The sequence below is a fragment of the Aspergillus saccharolyticus genome, assembly GCF_003184585.1.
Source record: "Aspergillus saccharolyticus JOP 1030-1 unplaced genomic scaffold BP01scaffold_7, whole genome shotgun sequence".
Classification (NCBI taxonomy): domain Eukaryota; kingdom Fungi; phylum Ascomycota; class Eurotiomycetes; order Eurotiales; family Aspergillaceae; genus Aspergillus; species Aspergillus saccharolyticus.
Genome location: NW_020290617.1, coordinates 933,107 through 954,797, shown reverse-complemented (window position 1 = coordinate 954,797; position 21,691 = coordinate 933,107). Strand labels below are relative to the sequence as shown.

Sequence of the window (21,691 nt, the reverse complement as noted above, 5' to 3'; positions counted from 1 at the left end):
ACACGTCTGCATTCTGCACTTCATCTTTTGGAAGTTCGTCACTGGTCAGGCGTGGACCCCCATAGCAGAGACGTGAGAGATGAGCGACTACTGCTTCCAGCCTCTGCTCCGGCCGTCTGTTTTAGCTCTGCGCCCACCCGCCGATCCGTCGACGCCACATGAGCCTAGGACTTCGCCGTCGGCTTGTCCACTCCCCCATTCGCACGCATTATATCATGCTAGACCTGCCTTGTACGCCCTCTCGTTGCACAGTCTGTTCCTCGGGCCTGCCACCTTCTCCACCCTATCTGCACGACTAATCATCTAATTCTTGTAATTGTGCTTGTATGTCCCTTATTCTGGACCGATACGTCGCCTAAGCCTCGGCTCATTCTTTCTTTCTGGCATCCGCCCCGCGTGCCAACCCCCATCGCGGTCACTATCTTTTTCTGGACCCTCCGCCGATTGGGGTTTTGATATATAGCAGCGGCTGCTTTCTTCCTGGTCGCTTTCCTTCCCCCCCCGGCCAGATTTTGAACGTGTTCATCCGCTTGTAGCAATCTTATCGGTGATTGACTGACCACCGTCGCCCATCATGCTTGCCGTCTTCACGATGGCGGCTGTCGCCGCCATTCTGTATGTGCTCTGGACACTCCTGCTTCGCTGGCAACACGCTCAGAACGCTCGTCGCTGGAACTGCGGTTCGATTCCACACTACCCTGGCAATTGGCTGGGAACCAATACCCTCAAGGAGGCCCTTCGTTACGACAAGGAACGCTGTCTGCCCCTTTTGTCGCGTCACCGTATCGAGAAAATGTCTGCACTCCGCAACCGCTACACCACCACTTTCCAGTTCCGCCAGCTGGGCCAGGATGTGATCCTGACATGTGAACCCAAGAATGTGCAGGCCGTCCTTGCGCACCAGTTCAAGGATTTCGAGCTTGGCGATCCCCGACGTAATGCTCTCCACTCGCTCCTGGGTAATGGAATTGTATGTCCTTCTTTTGTCATCTGATGGTCTTTGTCGAGGCTAACATAGGCCCACTGTCTAGTTCACCGCCGATGGCGAATACTGGACCCGCTCCCGCGGTCTTCTCCGGCCCCAGTTCACCCGCGATCAGATCAGTGATCTGGAGCTGGAGGAGCGACACGTACAGCAGGCTATGCGCGCCATGCCCGTAGACGCGACGGGCTGGACCATGCCTACCGACATCCAGACCATCTTCTTCCGCTTGACTATCGACTCGGCCACAGAGTTCCTCTTCGGAGAGAGCGTTGAAAGCCAGGCTGCTGCCCTCCGCAGCGGCAGCACGAACGCGGATGACTTCGCTGCTCAGTTCGACCGCGGCCAATGGTATGCCGCACAGCGCGCCCGCTTTGAGAAAATCTACTGGATTGTCAACAACAAGGAAAGCCGCGAGATTGACCGCAACGTCCACGCCTACGTCGATCGCTTCGTGGAGGCCGCTTTGAGCATGGATGCCGAGAAGAAGCCCTCCCACTACGTCTTCCTGCACGCTATCGCCGAGGTGACTCGGGATCCCGTTGAACTGCGTTCCCAGCTGCTCAATATTCTGTTGGCTGGACGCGACACCACCGCTTCCCTGCTCAGTTGGTGTGTTCTGCTTCTTGCTCGCCACCCCGAGTACTACACCAAACTCCGCGCGGCCATCCTCGAAGAGTTTGGCTCCTATGCCTCGCCCAAGCAAATCACCTTCGCCGGCCTTAAGTCCTGCAAGCCTCTCCAAAATTTCCTGAGTGAAACCCTCCGCCTCTACTCGATCGTCCCCGGTAACCGCCGCATCGCCGTTAAGAACACCACCCTCCCCACCGGCGGTGGCCCCGACGGCACGGAGCCCGTGTACGTCAGGAAGGGCCAGGCCGTGTTCTACAGCACCTTTGTGATGCACCGCCGGCAAGATCTCTGGGGCCCCGACGCGGACGAGTTCCGGCCGGAGCGCTGGGAGTCGCGCAAGCCCGGCTGGGAGTACCTCCCGTTCAACGGTGGCCCGCGCATTTGCATCGGTCAGCAGTTCGCTCTGACGGAAGCTGGGTATGTGATGGTGCGCTTGTTGCAGCGGTTCGACCAGATCGAGGGGGTCGGCAAGACGGCTGAGGGCGAGATCGCCATGGGGGTGAACCTGACTCTGGCTCCGGGCGACAATGTGACGGTGCGGTTGCACGAGGGTAATTAGGGGTTGTTTTTTGTACTTCTCTGTGATTTAGCGATTTTATTTTTTTTTTCTTGCTTTTGAACAAAATCAAATGGATAGACTTTTTTTTTGGGATGGTTCCTGTATGATTGTGTATATTTGTGGAGACTGCGGTGTAACTCTAATCGTGGGTCCCGTCGGGTTCACATGGCTATGTAGTATGTAGTGCTGATCTCGGGTAGAGGCAGTGGAAGCTTTGCATAGATGACGAATAAAGACAGGGCAGCTAATGTCGTACGTTATACTAGCACCCGAGCTTTGGCGAATGTACATGAACGTGTGTACAAGGACCCGAAACCTAGAGGATCTGCATGTTGCCGGTAGGCGTCCACTGAGGAAAGCTGCAGACAGTATTGCGTTTGTCCATGCTTGTTGTCATGGAATAAACAGGTGACATCTGTGGGATACTTTTTTTATGAATTCAACGGATGATTAACCATAACGATGTGTTAATTATGACTTGAGTAGTTACTATAAAATAAGTCGTGATAACTCCCCATAAGTCACGTGACAAAAATCCCCCGAGTCTTACTTCACCGCTAACCATAATTCCCCCGCTCCCCCACCTTTAGCAAAAAAAATATTGCCGGCAGAACCACGACATCCAACGGCCCAATGCCGCCATCGCGGGATTTTCCGTCGGCCACCATCGGTTTTAAAGACGTCGTCAGGCACTCATCCAGATACCTTACCATTTCTGCGCACTCAAAAAACAAAGAAGAGAAGCGCACCAGTCAAACAAGAAAAGAACAGAACAAATTCAGAAAGCTATAATTCCCACACATCCTCACACCCAAACTATTCCAGAGGAATCAAGAATAATGCCATTGATCAAAAACTTCCCCCTCCCCGCCTCCGCCAGTGAGCTTCCCCCCCCGGAACCAACCAGCACCGACCCATTTTTCTTGGTCTTCGTGACCTCCCCCGACCCAACGACGGGTCAGTCGTGGTGTCCGGACGTGCGCGCTGCGTGGCCGGTTCTTGAGAAGACTTTTGTCGATGCTGAGGCGCCGAGGTTGGGGGTTGTAGAGGTTGGGCAGAAGGATGAGTATGCACCCTCTCTTTCTGTTTGACTGTTTCGATTGTTGGGGGTAAATGGGGTGGGAGTATTCCTGCTTCTATTCCCACCTTATTTCTAAAATCTCGTTTCGCGATGATTGCGTTTACCGTGTGTATAGTTACGGCTATGAGCCACGAGCTAATCTGGGTATAGATGGAAAAACCCTACCAACATCTACCGCACGACCTGGAAGGTCCCGTGTATTCCCCTGTTGATCCGGTATGAGCTTGTGGATGGAGCGATGGTGGAGACGGGTCGGTTGGCCGAGGGGGAGATTCTGGATGAGGGGAAGTTGGGGGCGTTGGTGGGGAGGGTTTAGTTGTTTGCCTAGGTATTGGCACCGGGGGGGGGTTAATGAGTTATGAGATCCGGAGAGTTCAATTCTTTATGATGAATGTGATTACTTGTATTTTGAAGTGGAATACAGATTGATTAATGGGCTTTGGGTTGGTCGGGACATATTTATGGGGTGTAGATTAGCTGGACGGCTGTAAGGATTCAGTCTATTTCCAAGTGATGGCTGTCTTGTTGTACTGTAGAATTGGCGTGATGCAACAGCCCGGTTCTTGCTCAAGGCCACCTTCAAAGAATCGGGGCCTCCCCGGTTGTACGTGGCCGCTCCGTGTCTTTGTATATACATAGGCGCCTTTTTTTGGCGCTGGCTGGTTGACGTAGACGTATAGGAACGACACAGCGCTCAATCGAGAGCTGAAAGTAAGCGAGTCATCCTCTTCATGATCATCAAAAGGAAAATGCAAGCGGATCGTCATCTTCTGCATCTCAGTGCTCGAATGCTCCATCAAAACCATCCTGAATGCTCTGGATAACAGCCCTGCTTCGCTCAATCTCATCCTCACCTGGAACCCATTTAAGAGCGTCTGTCCCAATCGGATCTCTCATCTCGCCCAGTTGTCGTAGGTCCTCCTGTCTTGGCCATAGTTTCTCCGAATATTTTTGCATCTCTTCCTCAGAAAAGTGGACTGCACACTCCACCGACCCCGTCTGCGCCCCTTCATCCGGCGCCAGAGGTCAGCTCCCAAGAACCTGGGACATGGTATACCTCGAACGAGACAGAGTCTCCTTCCCAGGAAGCCTGTGCATGATGAAAAGCTTTGCTCGAAGCATACAATCCGATAAAGATTTTTTGGTCAATGCAGCATAATCAAAGTAAAAATCCGTCTCCGCATCGTCTGTTGCATCGTCGCTTGTTCTCTAGGATGGGTTGGTCAAAGCTTTCTGGCAACTTGATCTCAGGCTTAGATAATGTCTCGGACACTGGATCGTCCCAGTTTTGAAGACGATCGGGGATTCCAGCGCACAGACAGAGTGGCAGAGTAAATGCATGTTGCCAGTCAATGATCCCTACCACGTCATTGAAGGCATTGACTGGGATATTATTAGATGAGAAATTTGTATGACGAGGTGTCGGACGAGACATGCGATGGTCGGATGGGACGTCGAGGTACGGCGCTAACTTCAGATAGTTGGTGAGGAGATGTTGGTACGGAACAGGTGAGAGGGCTTGGAAATGGTGGACTTCTCGTAGGTCTCTCTCGACATGTAGGCGAAGTTTGCCGTATCGCTCGCAGTCTTTCTAGCACGCGCTTGGCGGGTGCTTCAAAACCATGCGGAAAGGGTACTCCCTGGTCTGAAGTTAACATCTGCAGAGAAAAGGCGCGTATAGCGACTCACATGGCTCGCGGTTAACCTTCAGAGAGGCCCGTTCCTGATACCATCGGCGATGATAAAGACTTCCGCTTGCTGGGAAGTTGATGCTCATGAACAGTCTCTCCAGATCAACAATATGTCTTATTATCCGGACCCGAGTAATCATATGGCGTCGCATGCAAGAGAAGGATTAATAAGCACCGTTACTGAATAGAGTCGGATGACCTGGTGATATAAGCAAAGGAAATCGAACTTTAAGAGGTTTGCGTACCTAAAACTTGCGATTCTAATCTTGAGCGCTTTGGCGGCCGCTTAATGTGCTTCTCAAAAAGGTGAACATCTGGTTTACTGTTCGACACCTGTGTATGTCTCCTCAATTTGAATTGATTGTGTTCTGGTTCCGAATGTAAGATAGTGTTATGGTCATACCCTATAAAGGTAGTTAGTATAATATCTGTTGAATAATTATTACTGTAATTATATTATATAGAATCCCTATTCAGTATGTTCGGCCTCTTCTTTAGAATAAACTTCTTAATTCTAATAGTCCAGAAAAAGTCTCTTTATAATATTAGTAGTTTTCAGTATTCAGCAGTACATTTCAGTCGATAATATTGGTAACCTTGAAGAGTAATCATAATATAAATATTAAAGTCCACTAGTTCTCAAGATTACTGTATATAGTACCTGAAGCTATTTCAGGTAGCCTGGAGATGGAGAACGATAAAGAATATAGTATAAACAATTCCGGGCTGATAGTACAAACCTTTCTTGCCAGGTAGCGTGCATAACGTCTGATGCTCCGACGTAAAGAAGAATTTTTTTAATGACTTGTCGGTTTCCCTCAACTCGCCAATCCAGGAGTTTACTCTATTAGCTTTGAGATCGGAAAGAGGCTCCTGGATTTTCTGTAACTGTTTTTCAAGGTGGGATTTGGTTTGGCTGCCAATAAGACTATTGCTAGAATCCATTGTTTCGAAGTTCTCGGGACAGGACAGAAGGGGGCTGGGACAAAGCCTAGGGGCGATATAGCTAGGTATTTATGCACCTGCGAGAGTCTTACAAACTGCTTGACGTTGACTAATTAACTAATTACTGCGTGATGCTCGTGCAATAGTGATACCTAATACATGCGTCCAAGCGGCGGCCTGTTGCGCCATACACAGTAGGCGTCCGAGCTGGGCAAGTCATATGTCTTCAAATGTACTCCCTACTGTACATGAATCCCGAGCATTGTCCGCGTTGAGGAAGACGTGGTGCAGCCACCCTTGGCGCCGAGGAAGGTTAAGAAGATGCCATGATCTACGGCATTATTGCATCGGCTGCAATCAAGGTACTCGAGAGATGTCTTTGGGATTGACTATCTGTAGATCTTCGTGCATTGCCATTCACATTCACCATTGCATGAGTCAAAGATTCGGAGAATTATCGGAGACGCTTGAGGAAGGGTCGGCTGGCGGCGGCAGGACACAAGAGGGAATTTTCAAGGATTATGAAACCAGACTACTGCATGAGAAGAAGGTCCACGCACAGAGACTCATCACGGTGGATTCTTGCTGCAGCAAGCCGGGAACCCTTACATGGTTGCCATGTGGTGGATGGAGACGAAGATGAACAATGGGTGGTGAGCGTCGTTTTTAATCAAATTTAATAAGCTTAATTGGGGGGTGACATTGACAGGGGTTGATCCATGTTTTGCTCCCGTCCGTTTTTTCTCCCCGTCATTTCCAAGTTTCCATCTTGGCTCGCTCGTCAGGAGACTCGTTTCGCTTCCAGTTTAGTTCAATCCTCTCTTGCGCTAGTCACCTTTTCAGGCAAGAGACTGGGAGTCTTGGGTGGGTGTTCAGGACAATTACCGTGGCTAGTGACTCTGAAGGATGACTACCTAACTTGAAACGGCTCATGAGGGAATCCAAACGACCGTCAGAATGTTATTCGTGGTTCCGACCAATCAGCGCGGGGCATGACTCTGCCGTCCTCGCATTCACCGCGATGCTTTTCTCGCACTACACACACAAAGGATTTGTGTGCCTCCACCAAACTCGAACTGTCCTAGGAGAAGAGAAAAAAAGTCCAAACAAGAGTCCCAGTATACATGACTGGACAGTGGCACGAGCACAAAATTCTGAAGACATGCCACGATGCGAGAGACAGAATCGGCAATGGTCGAATCAGGAACCCGTTGCCCTGGTCCACGGTGGAGTCAATCGCCCCAAATGAGGGGGCAACTCCGTGGACTCGACTGTCACCACTTCTCCTTTTTACTCGCACACTCCCTGGACTGCACAGATCTACCCCTCGGCCGTAGACATGGTCGCCTAGGTCTGGTGTCGCATCGTGCGTGGCATGTTGAGGCCGGTAGAAGTGGATTCACAGGGGTGATGCAGTTCTAGTCGTGTGTTGGAGGGAGACAAAGAAGAGATCCTCATAATATAAATCTAAAGTAGTTCACTTCATACTGCGGAGACTTGATTTAATTAAAGATTTCCTTCGCATTCAGTTTCCATTCCAAGCATAAGTTCCTCCAGGCTGCCAGGTTCTCTTCCTTTTCCTTCTTATCGAGACTTGCGCACATTGCATCATTCCATCAATCACCACATTTGATGATATGGCAGCTCAACAAACCATCACAGTTCCCCACTTGGGTGGCATTGAAGTCGGCTATGCCCTCTCCAACCACAACACCTATGACCCCTCCAAGCCGACCTGCGTGCTCATCAACTCGATGTGCATGACCGTGTCGCTCTACCGCCCGCAGTTCGAGGATGTCGAGTTGACCAACACGACCAACCTGCTGGCCATCGAGCCCCTTGGCCATGGCGCCACCCGCTGTCTGGCGCCCGCCGCCGAGCACTTTACCTACTGGGACTCGGCCATCATGGCCCTTCAGGTGATGGAGAAGTTGGGGATCCCACAGGCATTCGCTCTGGGTACCAGCCAGGGGGGATGGGTTGTAGCACGCATGGCTCTGTTGGCACCAGACAGGGTCCGTTCTTCCAGACTGACTCTTTTCGTGTCGATGGACCTGACTGACGTGCTGATCCTTTTTACTATTGATAGATTCTTGGCATTTTGCCTCTGGGTACTTCGATGGATTACGAGTCGGCCGACTCTCGCACCAAGGACTGCTGGGACCCTGTCACCTTGCTGACCCCGTTCCTGGAGAAATGGTCGAGCGAGACTCCCACCCCGGATTTTGTGGTCGACGACGTCTGGTGCGGGATGGTTGCCGGGATCGGCTTCGGGGCGTCGGGAACCCCCGAGACGACCGATTTCTGGGTGCAGACGCTCAAGCAGGTCTACACTGGGGAGGAAGGTCGCAAGAAGGTCCGCATGGCATTGATGTGCCTGTTGACCCGGGATGGATTGCTTCTGCGGTTGAAAGATGTGCGGTGCCCGGTGTATTGGCTACAGGTGAGCACTCTCCTTGTTCATCCATTCCCCCATTCATGGTAGAAGCGTCTGTCTTCTCGAAAGCCAAAATCGCTAATGCATCGAATAATTTCCTTTTCAGGGGACGGAGGATTTCCCTTTCAAGACCACGGTCCCTGCAGAGCAGATTCAAAGGTTCTCCGCTAGTAAGGAGGCGAGATTGCAGATGGTGGAGGGGGGCGCGCATTATCTGAACGCCACGCATCCGCGGGAGGTTAATGCGGCGATCCGTGAGATGGTCACTCGCTATGGTGCCTGAGTGGCTGGCGGCGGGGGAAGCGAAGATACCTACACAATCTTAGGCTACTGCAGAAGTGCAGATAGTTTTTCTTTTTCTTTTTTAGAAAAAAAAGTACTTAGGTTCTCAGTAGTACGGGGTTAGTCCCAGAAGAAAGTTGAACAGCTCAGGCACGAGCTGCATGCCAAACCCCAAAACTGCTAAAGAATTGACCCATCGGATGGGGCGACCTCGAGTTTGGGTCTCCTAGTGGCTTCGAGCCTCCGACTACTTGAAGCCGGCGCAAATTGGCCGAAGGTTGAATCAAGTTCTCAAGCCTTGGCTGCGTCCAGCCCTAATTGGGAGTGACAGTGGATCTGACTGGCAATTTTTGACACTGACAGGTGGCGACGGCTCGTGTAAACTCCAAGGGCTCCATCAAACTTTAAGAGTTCGTGTTCTCGTTCGTTTCCACTGAAGATTCCCACCAGTTCGGTTCGAGACGATACTAATTTGTCGTTGGCCACGCGGCGAAGACCCCTCCTCCCCTTGGGAAAAAATAACCATCCCCAAATGTAGCGTTCATCGGCCGCTTCGGCAGTGGGTCTTCCACCACAGATTTTGTCCATGCACGGCTCCCATATTAATAGTGATCGCCTGCCCACCCCAGAAGTACCTGGAATCTCGCACCTGGCGTTCCCTGGCCAGCCATTCTTCCCCGGTAGTGGTCATGGCGAGCGATGAACAGCAGTGGGCTACGGCCACCACCACTTCTGTCACGGTGCTTGCCTTTCTGTGTGTTGTGCTGCGCATTGTCTCTCGTTTGGAACGCAAGCAGAAACTTTGGTGGGATGATTATATGATTATCTTTTCGATGGTATCTACTATGCCCAGTCACCCGAGCCTTGAGAGCCAGACTAACACACAAATTCCACCATCATGTAGGGGTGGAACTTCGTCGTGGTCGGATTCATCTATGCCATGATTCATGAAGGCATGGGCGTTCACGCTGACCAATTATCTACTGAACAAGTCATCCTCATCGCCAAATTCCTGGTTGTGGCCGAGATCCTCTACGTCTTCAACCTGGTCTGGACCAAGCTCAGCATCCTGCTGATGTACTACCGCATCTTCCACTTTCCCTACTTCAAGCGCTGGGCCTATATCATCGGCACTTTTATCATTTGCTGGGTCATCTGCATCACCTTTCTCTTCATTTTCATTTGTGTTCCTGTCCAGAAACTCTGGTATCCTAGTCTACCCGGCCACTGCATCTCCCAGGTCGGCACCTGGATCGCCAACGCCACTTCAACCATCACGACCGATCTGGTGATCCTTCTCCTGCCTTTACCACAAGTCTGGAAGCTGCAGCTCCGCCTGTCGGAGAAGTTAGCGTTGACCATCGCCTTTGGTCTCGGGTTCTTGTAAGTCTTACCTCTTACCCCCAGCACAAGCATCCACTCCAAACCAATCAGCTAACCAACAAACCACAGCGTGGTCTTTGCCTCCGCGTACCGCTTCACGGTCCTCTTCTCCTACACCACCGCCGACAGCTCCTACACCCTGGCCCCGACCGTCGGCTGGACAGCCATCGAGATGTCAGCTGGGATCGTGTCCGCCTGCCTCCCAACCATCCGCCCCGCCCTGCAACTCGGCGCCCGCCTGCTGGGCATCCAAGCCGTCATGCCCGCCATCTTCCGCAGCACCGGCCACTCCGCCAACCACCTCTCCGTCAAGTCCGAGGCCACCCAACTCGGCAGCCGCCACGTGGCCGCGGGCGACATCCCGCTATCTACCAGCGGGGCCGGGGGCACGACCTCTTCCACCGGCCCCGTTGTCCGCCACTCGTTCTACCATCTGCCTGACGAAGCTGAGCTGTCCGAGATTGACAGCCTGCCGCGGAAGATGGAGGCGTCGCTGCGCCCGAAGCATGATCGCGGCCAGACCGTCACCAAGATCCGCGGAAGGACGAGCGTGGCGTCCGGGGAGGATGATTTGCTGCCCTTGCATGGCATTCGCGTGCAGAAGGATTTTCGGCAGGAAGGGTAGTGCTTTACCTTTTGTTTGGCTGTTTGGCTGTTTGGCTGGCTGTTTTATAGCGTGAGGCGTATCTGGGGGGTTTCCTCTTCATTTCCTTTTGTCTTGGTCTTTGTGGTGGTTGGGTGGTTGTATATATGTAGTGTATAATCTTGTATGATATGAGGCAGTCTTCGCATTAAGGTGCTTTGATTGAGTAGTAGTAGCAGAAAGTCTCTATCTGTCTCAATCTCTCTTTTGCCTGATGCCTTACATTTGAAGTGGCTTCGCGGTCAACAAGTAAAGTCCGTCGTTTAGTGTCTTGACACATTATAATAAGTGCATGTCAGCATCCTCCCTTTTTGAGAAAGCAGAGCTTCTACGGATGTATATGCTACTGAACTGCAGAGCTGGCTTTGTTTGACTGGAAAATAAGATTCTGAAAGAACAATATTAATTCCCCACTGTTTGTCTTTTAGCATGTCTTTCAGCCACCAATGGGATGGCCATTTTTCCAAACAAAGAGCGGCAACTACTTGACCTCGGTCTGGGGGGTTTGCCTTCACCGTCTTGTCAAAGAATCCGTTGTCCAACCAGCATACAATCCTATTGTTCATCATCCAATGAATTCGACACAACTATAAAACCCTCGCAGCGTATGCATCAGCCCAAGCTCTAACGCAGTAAACAAACAGTCGAGCAACCTAGCTATCTATCTAAACTTCCCATCTGGAAATCAACTCCGAAAACACCCAAAGATGATTCTGGGTCTCGTTCAGTATAATCTATACTTGAGGGACCAAGACTCCCATGATATCGCCCCCGTCAACCGCCCTCGGACTCAACCAAACATACCACAGAACCTCCCAGCCAGCAGCAGTAGCACTGCGAAGCAGCTCACCCCCCAAGCACAAGACCCAACAATCTCACGCCTCCAGTTCAGCCACGCAGGCCCCTGGACCCCTGCGGCACTACCAAGCTGCATCTGCTCCGGCCCACTTGCAGGATTTGAGTCTGAAGCTTACCCAGGACTCTGAATCAAAGTAGTAGTCTTTTTCATCCTCCCACATCCACTACCAGTAAAGAAAAAAAGGAAAAAAAAAAAAAAAAAAACTAAAATGCCATACCCACCGCAAACCCTCCATATACACACCCCAACCTGCATGGTCCGCTGCAACCCCCACGCGCACACCGTGCAGGGATTCTGCGGGCTGTGCCAGGAATCGCCGGCCCCCGGGAGTCCGCTGAAATGGCACTGCACGGGTTGTGGGGTGGATTTCCACACGGATTGCTTTCGGTGGTGGGGAAGTCAGGCGCTGCGGGAGAGTCTGGTGGTGGATTGTCCGGTTTGTGGGTGTCATTGGGAGATGGTTGTTGCGGGGGCGGAGACGAGGGTGGAGAGGTTCTTGCGGTAATGGATTGGGGTTGGGGGATAGATGTATGTTATGTACTTGTTGTGTCTTGGGTTAAATACTCTTCAAGTGTTGTGTGCTTAGGGCTGAGGGATAGATATTCTGACTACTAGGTTTGGTATTGAATAGATGCTCCTTTTTTTTTAAAGTTGATATTCTCGTCATTTGATAAACTCGGTAGATTAGTGGCTTATCTATAGGGGTTTCTATGTTGATCGGGTGTCGTGTTGTTGCTCGACGATGGATTGGGAGATGTTGATGAGCTGAGGGGGAGAGTGTGTACTGTAAACTGCAGTAGCCAGGTAAGAGCAGTTACAAATGCATAGAGTCCAATGCATGTTGACACCAGTGGACCTGAACAGTTTGCCGAACCAAGCTGCAAATCCCGCGATTTCTGTCTGCCTGGTGGGTCGGGCCGGGAAGGTGGAGTCGCTGTTCTTCTGCCTTACAACCTAACCTCCCTTACATTACCATAGATGAAAGATGAACAGCCTCGTGCATTTGTGGATGCATCTCCTTCCAGCACTAACGGCACAAGCATACTCTTTTGGCTCGTGCTGATCCTTGGAGCGGTGGCCTGCGGTAAGATATGCACCTTGGTCTCTGTGCAGAAGACTGCGCTGCATGCATGGCTTGTAAATACCGACTAGAAGCCAATTGAACCAGATTGTTATTGATGGTGTTAAGCCAAATAAGCTGCTCAATACCCGGGCCTGAGCCCTCGAGTATCACGGCATCTTGAGAAGCTCGCACTCGAATCTCCTGGAGGATACTGCGGCCATCGGGTCGCGCTAGAGAGTGAAGAAGATTGATTCGGTCCAGCACGCGAGGCTAGACAAGACCTCCGTGTCGCGCCCGATGTCACGCAGCTGGCTTGCGCCCCCGTGCATGTCGTCCGGTATGTCTGGGAGTAAAGTGGCTGTGGAGCATGATTTCCTGGCTGCTGTTGTATGCACTCTTGCAGTGTGTTCAAACGGTTCGTTTGGCCGGGTGTGAAGGCTGTAAGCTCTGTGCCTGCTCAGTCTGAATCTAGGCAGCTTTGGCATTGCTTGTCACGAGATGTTGGTCGGACTTGCTGTGGAAGACCTGGTTGATGTCTGCTTGGAGCCGCTTGTAGTCTGATATGGTCGGACACTCGGCGCCGTGCTGGCAGTGATTGAGCCCATGAGTCTTGATAGTGTAGGAGCTGGGAGGCCCGCTGGATGTGGGCTCGGAGATCTTAGAGTTCGAGCTGAGCGGCGCTTGCTGGCTTAGACTCACCGACTGCATGTTTGTTGTTGTTGTTGTTTATGTCGAGCAGCGCTGTGAAACTGGTTAGTCGACATATAGGCGGTTGGTTGAGGCACTGCGAGTGGTGCCAGATTGAGTGATGGTCGAGTCGGCATCCATGAATGAAACTGGCGTTGTATCGATGCCCATTGGAGGTAACAATCTTGCTACAAAATGAGACGGTGATCTACTATTGTCAGCTTGTGCATATTATAGGTGATCAAGTAGGCAGTTCTCACTGTGTGCGAAGTTCCGAGACGATGAGAATGAGAGAAATCCAGTGTGTTGCGATAGAAGCAGTCATCGCTGCGATGACCTTGAGGACTTGACTCATCAACTTGCGACCGACCTGAGCAGTTCGGCAGTGAATTCCTAATCAGAGGCAGTGAGAGTTCTTCGCACCCAGCTAATCACCGGACCTTTGTGTGAAGGAAACACAAGAGCATGTATACAATTTAATTTATGCCTTAAGGCACTAACTAACATTAGCTAAGTGGCTATGAACTTACATAATCTATGCACACAACAGGGCCTGAGACTCTCCGCCTCGGCCAGTCCACCGCCTACCATCAAGTTGTCAACATCATCATATCATCCACATCAAACTCCCCTCCACACTTTCTCTCTTTCAGTGCAATCACAATGGCCGATTTGACCCCCACCCTGCGCAACCTTCTGCAGAGCAAGCCAAACGCCCCGCGCCTGTCAAAAGGGTACTTTTCTACTGAAACGGCAGATGAATTCCTCAAAGAAGCCTACCGGATTGTATGTCTCATCCCATGCCCTATCTTCCCCATCCCTCTCTTCACGCCTGCCTCTCCATCCCTCTTAATGCCTACACTCTTCACTCCCCCCTCTTCAATGCTCACCTTGAACCACCAAACCAAAATCCAACTAAACTCCATAAACAGAACACTCACATAACAACCCTCCTCGCCTACCTCCACCGCATCCGCCCCGCCTACCTCTCCATCAACAACCATCACCAAACCCATAACAAACCCCCCTCCCCCTCCCCACTCCCACACCCCCAGCCGCCCAACATCTCCTCCCCCTCCATCCCCTCTCCGAAAGAATTAAAAGAAACCGACCAAACAGCAATCGACACCTCCACCTCCGCCCTCCTCCACCAGCTCAGCACCGCCATCTCCACGCTCTCTTCCGCGGAAACCCTCCGCCAAGACACGCAAGCCCAGCTGCTGCACAAGAAGTATCACCGCGGGGGGTATTGGACTCGGTGGGCGGCCGGCGACGATCCCACCGAAAACAATGCCGGGAAGAGTGATGAGCAGCGCGCGCAGGAAGCCGCGGAGGAGAACACGAAGCAGGTGCGCGGCGCGGTGATTTGGTTTCTACGGGAGCATCTGCAGACCGCGGTGGCGGTACAGAGGGGGATGGTGGAGAAGAGGGTGGAGCGGGTGAGGGAGAGGGAGAGGAGTGTTCTGTATCTCTCTCAACAGTCACATTTGGGATCTGGGGGACCCGGGGGTGGGGTTGCAGCTGGAGCTGGAAGCAAAGCTGGAGCCAGAGCTGGAGCAAGAGCGGAAGGGAAGAGATCCTGGGATAGCACGGGAACCGGGATGATGCTGGCCCCCAGGGAAACGCAGGGCCAGAAACTCCAACAGACGGAACTCGATGCCATCGAGGCGGAGCTGACGCCGGAGCAGCTCCAGTTGTTTGCCGAGGAGAATGACCACATGGTGAAATACTACGAGGATACATTGAGCAAAGTCCGGTATGTGTATCCTCACGCCTTCTCTCTCTCCCTCTCAGACAGAAAACGCTGACAGTCACGTCTGCATAGAAATGCGGAAAAATCATTGCTGGAAATCTCCTCCCTCCAACAAACCCTGGTCGCCCACCTGTCGACCCAGGAGGAATACATCAACCAACTCGTCACGGATGCGTCCAATACGCAGACCAACATTGGGCAGGGAAACAAGGAGCTCAAGCGCGCCAGCGAGCGGCGGAGTACTGCCCAGGCTGTCTTTTGGGGGACTGTTGGGCTGTGTACCTGGTTGGTGGTATGGGATTTGGTCTTCTAGAGCTGATCGGCGATGTACACTATGATATGACATATCATTCTAATTCTTTCGCATTCTGATAACCCCGAAACCCATGGTTTATGTTTGTATGTTCTAAATGCTACCGCAATCATGACGTCTCCCGCACAACGCTATCTACCGCTTCGGCAAAGTAATCCAGGTTATTCGTGTTCAGACCCGCCATCGAGATGCGGCCGTTCTTCGTCTGTCGTACGTCAGTAGGTAATTCCCCAGACACCTCACACACACAAAAAAAAAACTTACCATGTAAACATGCCACTTCTCGCGCAGAGTCTTCACCTGGCTCTCCGTCAACCCCGTGAAGCTGAACATGCCGATCTGATCCGTGATGTGCTGCCACGAGCCAGGCGTCCCCTTGGCCTCGAGCCGCTCCCGCAGTCCCTTGCGCATCTCCGCGATCCGCCCGCTCATCGTCCGCAGGTCCTCCTCCCACTCCGCAAACAGCGTCTCATCGTTCAGCACCCGGCTGGCGATGCGCGCGCCGTACGCAGGCGGGTTCGAGATCTCCGACCGCTGCAAAATGGCGAGCTGGGAGGCGATGTTGGAGTTGTTGGCCGCAGCCTCGGCGCCCGGCGCCGAGACGAAATGGAACGCACCCGTGCGCTGACCATACAACCCGAAATTCTTGGCGAACGACTGCGCGATGCACAACTCGAACCCTTGCTCGATGAAGTAGCGCACCGCCCAGGCGTCGCGGCGCAGGTCACCCGAGGCAAAGCCCTGGTAGGCGCAGTCGAAGAAGGGGAAATGGTGGCGCTCGCGCATCACGACGGCAACCTCCTTCCACTGGTCCTGGGTCAGGTCGACGCCCGTAGGGTTGTGCGCGCAGACGTGGAGGAGGATGACAGAGCCGGTGGGAGCGGATCGCAGCGCGTCCAGCATCCCACTGAAGTCGAGGCCCTTGGTCTTGGCGGAGAAGTAGGGGTAGCTGGCCAGTGAGAGGCCGACATTTGTGAAAATCTGGTGGTGGTTGGCCCAGGTGGGGTTGGAGAGGTAGATGGAAGGGCGCGCGGGGTGGAACTTGGCGAGGAAGAGCGCGCCCAGATGGACGGCGCCTGTACCGGAGATGGTTTGGAATGTGCAGACCTGGGTCGTGGTGTTAGTCTCGAATGAGCGCACAGGCAAAATGGTGGACGGACTCTGTTCTCGCCAATGGCGGGGCTGTCGGCGCCGATCATGAGCTTCTGCGCGGCGCTGGTGTAGTCGGCCAATCCCTTGATGGGGAGGTATTCATGGTTGAGATTGGGGTCGTTGCGGACGAGCTCGTCGGCCTAGACGAGTTAGCAGTAATCACACTAGAGGCGGAAAAAAACCTACCTTCTTGACAACGGGCAGAATCCAGGGTTTGGCGTTGTTATCGCGATAGGCGCCGATAACGAGATCGACCTTCTTGTCGGAGGGATCTTGGCGAAAGGCCTGAGCGAGACCGAAGAGGGGGTCCTCAGGGGCGGCGGGCACGTTGGCCGTGGAGAAAACGGTAGGGCTGTAGGAGCCCATGATGTGTGAGGATAGGGAGGCGAGGCGAGAGGAAGCAGTGGAGAGGATAGAGGAGGCTGAGGGTGGTTGAGGAATGGAAATAGAGGTTGATGAAGATGTGGAGAAAGGGGTGGGAGAGGAAGAGGAAGAAGAGGGAGCCATGAGAGCTTTGAAGTATGGCAAACGGAATGAGTGAAGGTCACACCACCTTAAGTTCCTGCCTGGTTGCTGCTTGCGTTCACCGGCAATCAATTCATCGATTGACCGAAACAGATAAATCCCGATGTGGATGGTTGGCCATGCAATCCAATTCAGAGGCAGAAGACTCAGTCGGAGTAACCTGGACACAGAGCAGGTTCGGTCTATCGCCGATATTTAACTTGAGATTGACGGAGGGGATTGTGATGGGCTGCTGTTATGTTAAGCCGAGGATGGATGACGACATGCACATGTGTTTACTGCCACGGCATAACATACGGAGGTAGAGTTACAATAAACATAACTCGAACTGCCCCTATGCCAAATTCAATTCTTTCTTCAATTCGATGCTCCTGAGCATCGTTCTGACTCTGCTGTGCTGATCTCATTCGGAGCGATTCGACTCAGATGAAATCCCTAGTAATAGGAATACTCCGCGTACTTCCATCCATCAGATGAATGATAGATAGTATACCCCGTACTGCAGCTGGACCTACAACCTCCGTTTTCATCCACCCACAACATTCCCACTGCCCACCCGCATCAATTGCAGTCGTCAGCCACCGAACAGTACTTTCTTAATCTCTCTGCTTCAATGAGTATTCTTCCCTTTCAATTTCTCAATCCTTTTGCCGGGGGCCCCGGGGCAAAGAGAACAGCCACCGCACTTGGACAGTCTGGCCGACTCCAACCGAGAGCTGGAGAAACCCCCGCCAATCACCGCGGGCTGGAATCACCGATGTGTCATCTGTTTTTAACGTTTACCCCACTGAGGGTGTCCCCGCCCTGCGGGATTTTTGTTGTTGTTGCCAGTGAGTGAGTCTTTCTATCGCGTCCCGGAATTCGATCGCCGATTGAAACCCCTCACTCCGTTGGGGTAACGATGGTGCCAGGTACTACTATGGAGTAGACATGCAAATATATATTTACTGCACAAGTTATTACTAGTTCCCCCACTCGAAACCTGAAGTAAATCACCGCTCGAACTAAACAGATCCTCCATACTCAGGACTAAGCACTGGCTTCAGCAACACCTCCCACTTCCTACTACATTCATATCTCAACATTTCACTGGCAATAGCATCCCAGCCCAAACTAGTACCACGACACCCAAATCTAAACAAAAATCTCCCCTACCAGCCACATCTACCTCAAATCCCGCTAAAAAAAAAAACACACAACCACATCTTGAACACTTAACCCACTTCTACTCCGTAAACGCTTCAAAAGATACTCGAACCCACATATTGAAAACATCCTTTCAATCCCTTGTGTATTAGCAGCATCCGAAGGAATCAACTTTCCATCAACCATCAAACAGGAAGAATTCTCCGCTGAAGCTGAGGAAAATATTCACCTTTCAGAACTTAGCAAACACTTCTACCCCGTGGGGTCGGATCAGCTCGATTCTCCTAGCCTTGCCGGATCCCGGAATCCGAATCGGAAATCTTTCTTGTGCTGTACGTAAAGTAACGCCCTCTTCCCCCACATCCCACCGCATCCCTTGGGCAGGGCCCGGGCGGGCCCCCTCACGCTCTATCTCTCTGGGGTCTCTGGGTCCAAATTCTCCAATTCCATTCTCTGGGAGTAAGAAACTTTAGTGCAGTGAATTGTGGCTGAACCCTAGGCTGCAGCATGAGGAAGAAGTTAGGCGGGGGGGCTTGGAAGGTTCAAGTGAAGGTTAGACGATCGGGCCGGGATCTCTGATGCACTCCGTGGTATGGGGGAAAAAGAAACGGACGGTCGGAAATCTTCGAGGTGTGTGCCACGGTGTGCGGGGGGCAGCCGTGGGGTTAGTCAGGTTCAGGGGCAGGCCTTTCTCCAATTGATCTGTATGTAGAAATGTGTTGATGTCTTCGCGGGAGGTTTACCTCATTACTTACCTACCTAGGTGGACCGTGGCTCAGTTGAAATCTTTTCATAGTGCCTGAAGGAAAGTCATTTCCAGTTAGGGGAAGTCTTTATGAGTGAGGGGAGGGGTGGATTCAGATTTTTGCTTCGATTGCTCTGAAGGTACCTTACCCAGTGCAATACCCCTCATGTTGAGTGAATATGAGTTCGCTCGCTGGGTCGAGTTGCCGTTTGGTGAATCTGATAAAACTACATGACGAACAGGTAGCCCTTGCGGGGTACCTACTATGCACTGAACAGGGCACTGCACTTGTACGCACCACCTGGTGGACTGATACAGGCTATTAGTGTCTGCAACTACAAGTACAGAACAGAATCCACATACACTACTTCACAAATGGGAATGTACCATTGCATCAGATCATCTTCATAGAGTAGTCCTATGTACAAAATAATCCTAACACCCAAACAAACCCCCTTCTCAAACGCCGTTTATTGCCCAAACCATGTATCAAACTAGCCAAACACGGTCAACGCAGAGGAGAACCAGATTCCGCAGAACATGAAGCAAGAAGAAAGAAAGCCGCTAGCAGCCAGGCTGCGCTATGTAACAGCATCCCATGATCGTCATCATCTTTGGCGTTTGTCAAAATTGTCGTCGTCATCGTCATCGTGGCCCATGGACTATGTACCCGTGTTTGATCTCACAGACCAAAAAGAGAAAAAAGAAAAAATGCATCGTTTGCGCGCAGTGCTCAGAATACAGACAATATCACATGTACAGACCGAGAACAAAAGATAAACCACGTATGTATATCGTTAGGTGGCAGCAGCAGCAGCAGCAGCGGGCGAGGACTCAACCGATTCCTCTGGGGTCGGCTCCATTCCGTGCGCCCTGGTGCGGACGCGGAACCGATCGCGCAGTCGTTTCGTCAGGCCATTTCGTCGGCGGCGGTGCTCATCATTCTCCTCGGCTGGGCCGGAGGAGGAGTCCTGGCGCGTTGTCTCTTCCCGGACACTGCGCAGAGCAGCCAGACGCTCCTCGACACTGGCATCGCGCATGCGGCGGGCGTTCAACGTGTGGTGAAGGTAACTGCTCAGACGTCGGTGGCGGTGCTGGTGGCTGTTGCCCTCGGGCGCGGCGGGCGTCGACGTGGCCATCTCGGGACTTGTCTCCGCGTGGCTGTCGCCCGCACCTTGTCCTTCTTCGCCTTCGGGTTGCGCGGGGTTCAGATCGATCCGACTAGGCGTTCGTTAGCAAAAGCTCAGCAGTCATACTGTAACACAGACATACCAGAGCGGGCAAGTGCCAGACACATTCACCAACCAGGGATCAATACACTCGGGATGAAATTGGTGGTTGCACGGAAGCACGCGCAGATCCTGGCCCTTGACGAAGTCGTCGGTACAGATTGGGCAGGCAAAGTTCGGGTAATCCGTGGTCGTTCCCGCATCGGGGGCTGTGCTGCGTGGCTTGTCCGTGGAATGCGGCGCAGTCCCCGGCGTTTCCTGAGAATGAGGCGATACAGCTGCGGAGACCTCATCCGTCCGGTCTGTAGTCCTAGTTGCTGGCACGGTGGTTGGCTCATGTCCCTCTTCCAGAGTCTCACGCGACTGCGTCTCAGACCCCATTCCCATCTCTACATCTCCCTTGGCCGCATCGGTCTTGCCGTCGTGCTCGTTGTTGTCCCCGAATTTGACGATCGGGATCGTGTCAAGCATGGCTCGCGCTATGCCTCTTGCTCGGCTTTGCCGGGGTCGTCCTGCCGTATGCCGCGGCCCATAGCGCTCAGGGTGACGATGAGCCCGGACTGCTCCGGTGATGATGATGGCCAGGAAGAGTGCCGTGATGATTCCGGTAATAGTGTACAGAATGATCATCGCTGTGCATAGGTCAGTCACAGCTTAGAGTCTGCATCATTTAGACCACGAACACATACCAGTGTTGGGACTATCGCCGGTGGACCCGACCTGGTTCGAAGTTGAGGCGATGAACGACATGTTGGTGGACTTGGGATAGATGGTAGACGAGCCGTTTCCCAGAGAAATAAGCTGCGTGGAGAGTGCCTTGTTCAGCACAGTAAAAACGTTGTCGTACTGGTCGACGGATGACCCGGATGGTGAATAAGAGCAGTGTGTTGCAGATGCACTGTACAGGATCACCGCGGCTGCCTTTTGCTGCGCGGTGAGGACGTTTCTCACGGTAGCACTCGCATCTAAGTTTCCAGGATATGCAGAAGAGTCGCAGCTGATGACAGCGATATCCTGGCTACTTAAAGAAAGCGAATTGGTGGCGTCTACGTCGACCAGGCTACCCGTAATACGCAAATTCTAGCTCGGGTCAGTCCATCGGTGTCTCCGTAATACGCACATTGTCGTCCTTCCTGAGCATTCTTGAGGCGGAGACGGCTTACTGTGAGTTCCAAGTCGGTGAGGTTGACGAGGGCCTGGGTCAGCGGAGCCAAAATCACGGATGCGGACAGCTGGAGTTGGGAGCTATTCAGCAGGAATCTAGAGTGTCCGATCCACGAGATATCCGCCGAGCTGTTGGACGGCCGCACCGTCCAGTCGGCCGAGTTTTCTGCAACGACAGTGGGCGAGAAAAGAAGAAATAGTAGAAGAGAGGACAGAACGATGAGGGGAGGAGAGCCTAGAAGAAGAAAAGAAGTGGAAGAGAGAGAAGGAAGTGGGTTGTGTCGGGGAGGACCCATCGGCGAATCACTCCGTTAGCGATGAATGATGCTGAGGAATGGCCGGGTTGTTCCCCACAGTGACGAGGCGAACGGAGACAGCGGAGGAGACTGGAAGTATGGAGATTTGGGGGGGGGGGGGGG

At 52.5% G+C, this 21,691-nt stretch overlaps 9 protein-coding genes across 9 annotated transcripts; 5 read left to right on the top strand and 4 right to left on the bottom strand.

Moving 5' to 3' along the window:
- Positions 1-574: 574 nt before the first annotated feature.
- On the top strand, positions 575-2,174 carry BP01DRAFT_291493 (cytochrome P450; the record flags this gene model as incomplete). The annotated part of the gene is made up of 2 exons (XM_025571659.1): positions 575-970; positions 1,032-2,174. 2 exons carry the CDS (start codon positions 575-577, stop codon positions 2,172-2,174), a joined length of 1,539 nt encoding a protein of 512 aa, XP_025433620.1.
- A 623-nt stretch (positions 2,175-2,797) lies between these two features.
- On the top strand, positions 2,798-3,571 carry BP01DRAFT_390154 (uncharacterized protein; the record flags this gene model as incomplete). The annotated part of the gene is made up of 2 exons (XM_025577973.1): positions 2,798-3,240; positions 3,406-3,571. Exons 1-2 carry the CDS (start codon positions 3,014-3,016, stop codon positions 3,569-3,571), a joined length of 393 nt encoding a protein of 130 aa, XP_025433619.1. The 5' UTR covers positions 2,798-3,013.
- A 1,978-nt stretch (positions 3,572-5,549) lies between these two features.
- On the bottom strand, positions 5,550-5,914 carry BP01DRAFT_354844 (uncharacterized protein). The gene has a single exon (XM_025574539.1). It carries the CDS (start codon positions 5,889-5,891, stop codon positions 5,619-5,621), a length of 273 nt encoding a protein of 90 aa, XP_025433618.1. The 5' UTR covers positions 5,892-5,914; the 3' UTR covers positions 5,550-5,618.
- A 1,501-nt stretch (positions 5,915-7,415) lies between these two features.
- Positions 7,416-8,636, top strand: BP01DRAFT_336430 (alpha/beta fold hydrolase). The gene is made up of 3 exons (XM_025573241.1): positions 7,416-7,906; positions 7,981-8,334; positions 8,435-8,636. Exons 1-3 carry the CDS (start codon positions 7,529-7,531, stop codon positions 8,609-8,611), a joined length of 909 nt encoding a protein of 302 aa, XP_025433617.1. The 5' UTR covers positions 7,416-7,528; the 3' UTR covers positions 8,612-8,636.
- A 417-nt stretch (positions 8,637-9,053) lies between these two features.
- BP01DRAFT_390152 (uncharacterized protein) lies at positions 9,054-10,734 on the top strand. Its single transcript, XM_025577972.1, has 3 exons — positions 9,054-9,446; positions 9,515-9,993; positions 10,063-10,734. Exons 1-3 carry the CDS (start codon positions 9,300-9,302, stop codon positions 10,616-10,618), a joined length of 1,182 nt encoding a protein of 393 aa, XP_025433616.1. The 5' UTR covers positions 9,054-9,299; the 3' UTR covers positions 10,619-10,734.
- A 2,292-nt stretch (positions 10,735-13,026) lies between these two features.
- On the bottom strand, positions 13,027-13,416 carry BP01DRAFT_380836 (uncharacterized protein; the record flags this gene model as incomplete). Its single annotated transcript, XM_025577250.1, has 2 exons — positions 13,027-13,260; positions 13,321-13,416. The coding sequence occupies 2 exons, from the start codon at positions 13,414-13,416 to the stop codon at positions 13,027-13,029; spliced, it is 330 nt and encodes a 109-aa protein (XP_025433615.1).
- A 492-nt stretch (positions 13,417-13,908) lies between these two features.
- On the top strand, positions 13,909-15,311 carry BP01DRAFT_291830 (putative SNARE protein (Ufe1); the record flags this gene model as incomplete). Its single annotated transcript, XM_025571670.1, has 4 exons — positions 13,909-14,031; positions 14,178-14,725; positions 14,795-15,001; positions 15,071-15,311. 4 exons carry the CDS (start codon positions 13,909-13,911, stop codon positions 15,309-15,311), a joined length of 1,119 nt encoding a protein of 372 aa, XP_025433614.1.
- A 109-nt stretch (positions 15,312-15,420) lies between these two features.
- Positions 15,421-16,829, bottom strand: BP01DRAFT_380834 (aspartate aminotransferase; the record flags this gene model as incomplete). Its single annotated transcript, XM_025577249.1, has 4 exons — positions 15,421-15,516; positions 15,576-16,418; positions 16,472-16,603; positions 16,650-16,829. The coding sequence occupies 4 exons, from the start codon at positions 16,827-16,829 to the stop codon at positions 15,421-15,423; spliced, it is 1,251 nt and encodes a 416-aa protein (XP_025433613.1).
- Positions 16,830-19,263: 2,434 nt separating this feature from the next.
- Positions 19,264-21,674, bottom strand: BP01DRAFT_354841 (RING-H2 finger protein). The gene is made up of 4 exons (XM_025574538.1): positions 21,272-21,674; positions 20,798-21,188; positions 20,152-20,740; positions 19,264-20,100 (listed from the first exon to the last, which is right to left on the bottom strand). Exons 1-4 carry the CDS (start codon positions 21,566-21,568, stop codon positions 19,677-19,679), a joined length of 1,701 nt encoding a protein of 566 aa, XP_025433612.1. The 5' UTR covers positions 21,569-21,674; the 3' UTR covers positions 19,264-19,676.
- Between the last annotated feature and the right edge of the window lie 17 nt (positions 21,675-21,691).

Excerpts from the sequence above, each read along its gene's own strand:
- BP01DRAFT_354841 (XM_025574538.1), bottom strand. The coding sequence starts at position 21,568 with ATGGGTCCTCCCCGACACAACCCACTTCCTTCTCTCTCTTCCACTTCT. Across the intron at positions 21,189-21,271 it reads TCACCGACTTGGAACTCACA|AATTTGCGTATTACGGGTAG; the intron begins GTAAGCCGTCTC and ends GACCCGAGCTAG. Across the intron at positions 20,741-20,797 it reads CGGCGATAGTCCCAACACTG|CGATGATCATTCTGTACACT; the intron begins GTATGTGTTCGT and ends ACCTATGCACAG.
- BP01DRAFT_354844 (XM_025574539.1), bottom strand. The coding sequence starts at position 5,891 with ATGGATTCTAGCAATAGTCTTATTGGCAGCCAAACCAAATCCCACCTT.
- BP01DRAFT_336430 (XM_025573241.1), top strand. The coding sequence starts at position 7,529 with ATGGCAGCTCAACAAACCATCACAGTTCCCCACTTGGGTGGCATTGAA. Across the intron at positions 7,907-7,980 it reads CTCTGTTGGCACCAGACAGG|ATTCTTGGCATTTTGCCTCT; the intron begins GTCCGTTCTTCC and ends TACTATTGATAG. Across the intron at positions 8,335-8,434 it reads GCCCGGTGTATTGGCTACAG|GGGACGGAGGATTTCCCTTT; the intron begins GTGAGCACTCTC and ends TTTCCTTTTCAG.
- BP01DRAFT_390152 (XM_025577972.1), top strand. The coding sequence starts at position 9,300 with ATGGCGAGCGATGAACAGCAGTGGGCTACGGCCACCACCACTTCTGTC. Across the intron at positions 9,447-9,514 it reads ATATGATTATCTTTTCGATG|GGGTGGAACTTCGTCGTGGT; the intron begins GTATCTACTATG and ends ACCATCATGTAG. Across the intron at positions 9,994-10,062 it reads GCCTTTGGTCTCGGGTTCTT|CGTGGTCTTTGCCTCCGCGT; the intron begins GTAAGTCTTACC and ends AACAAACCACAG.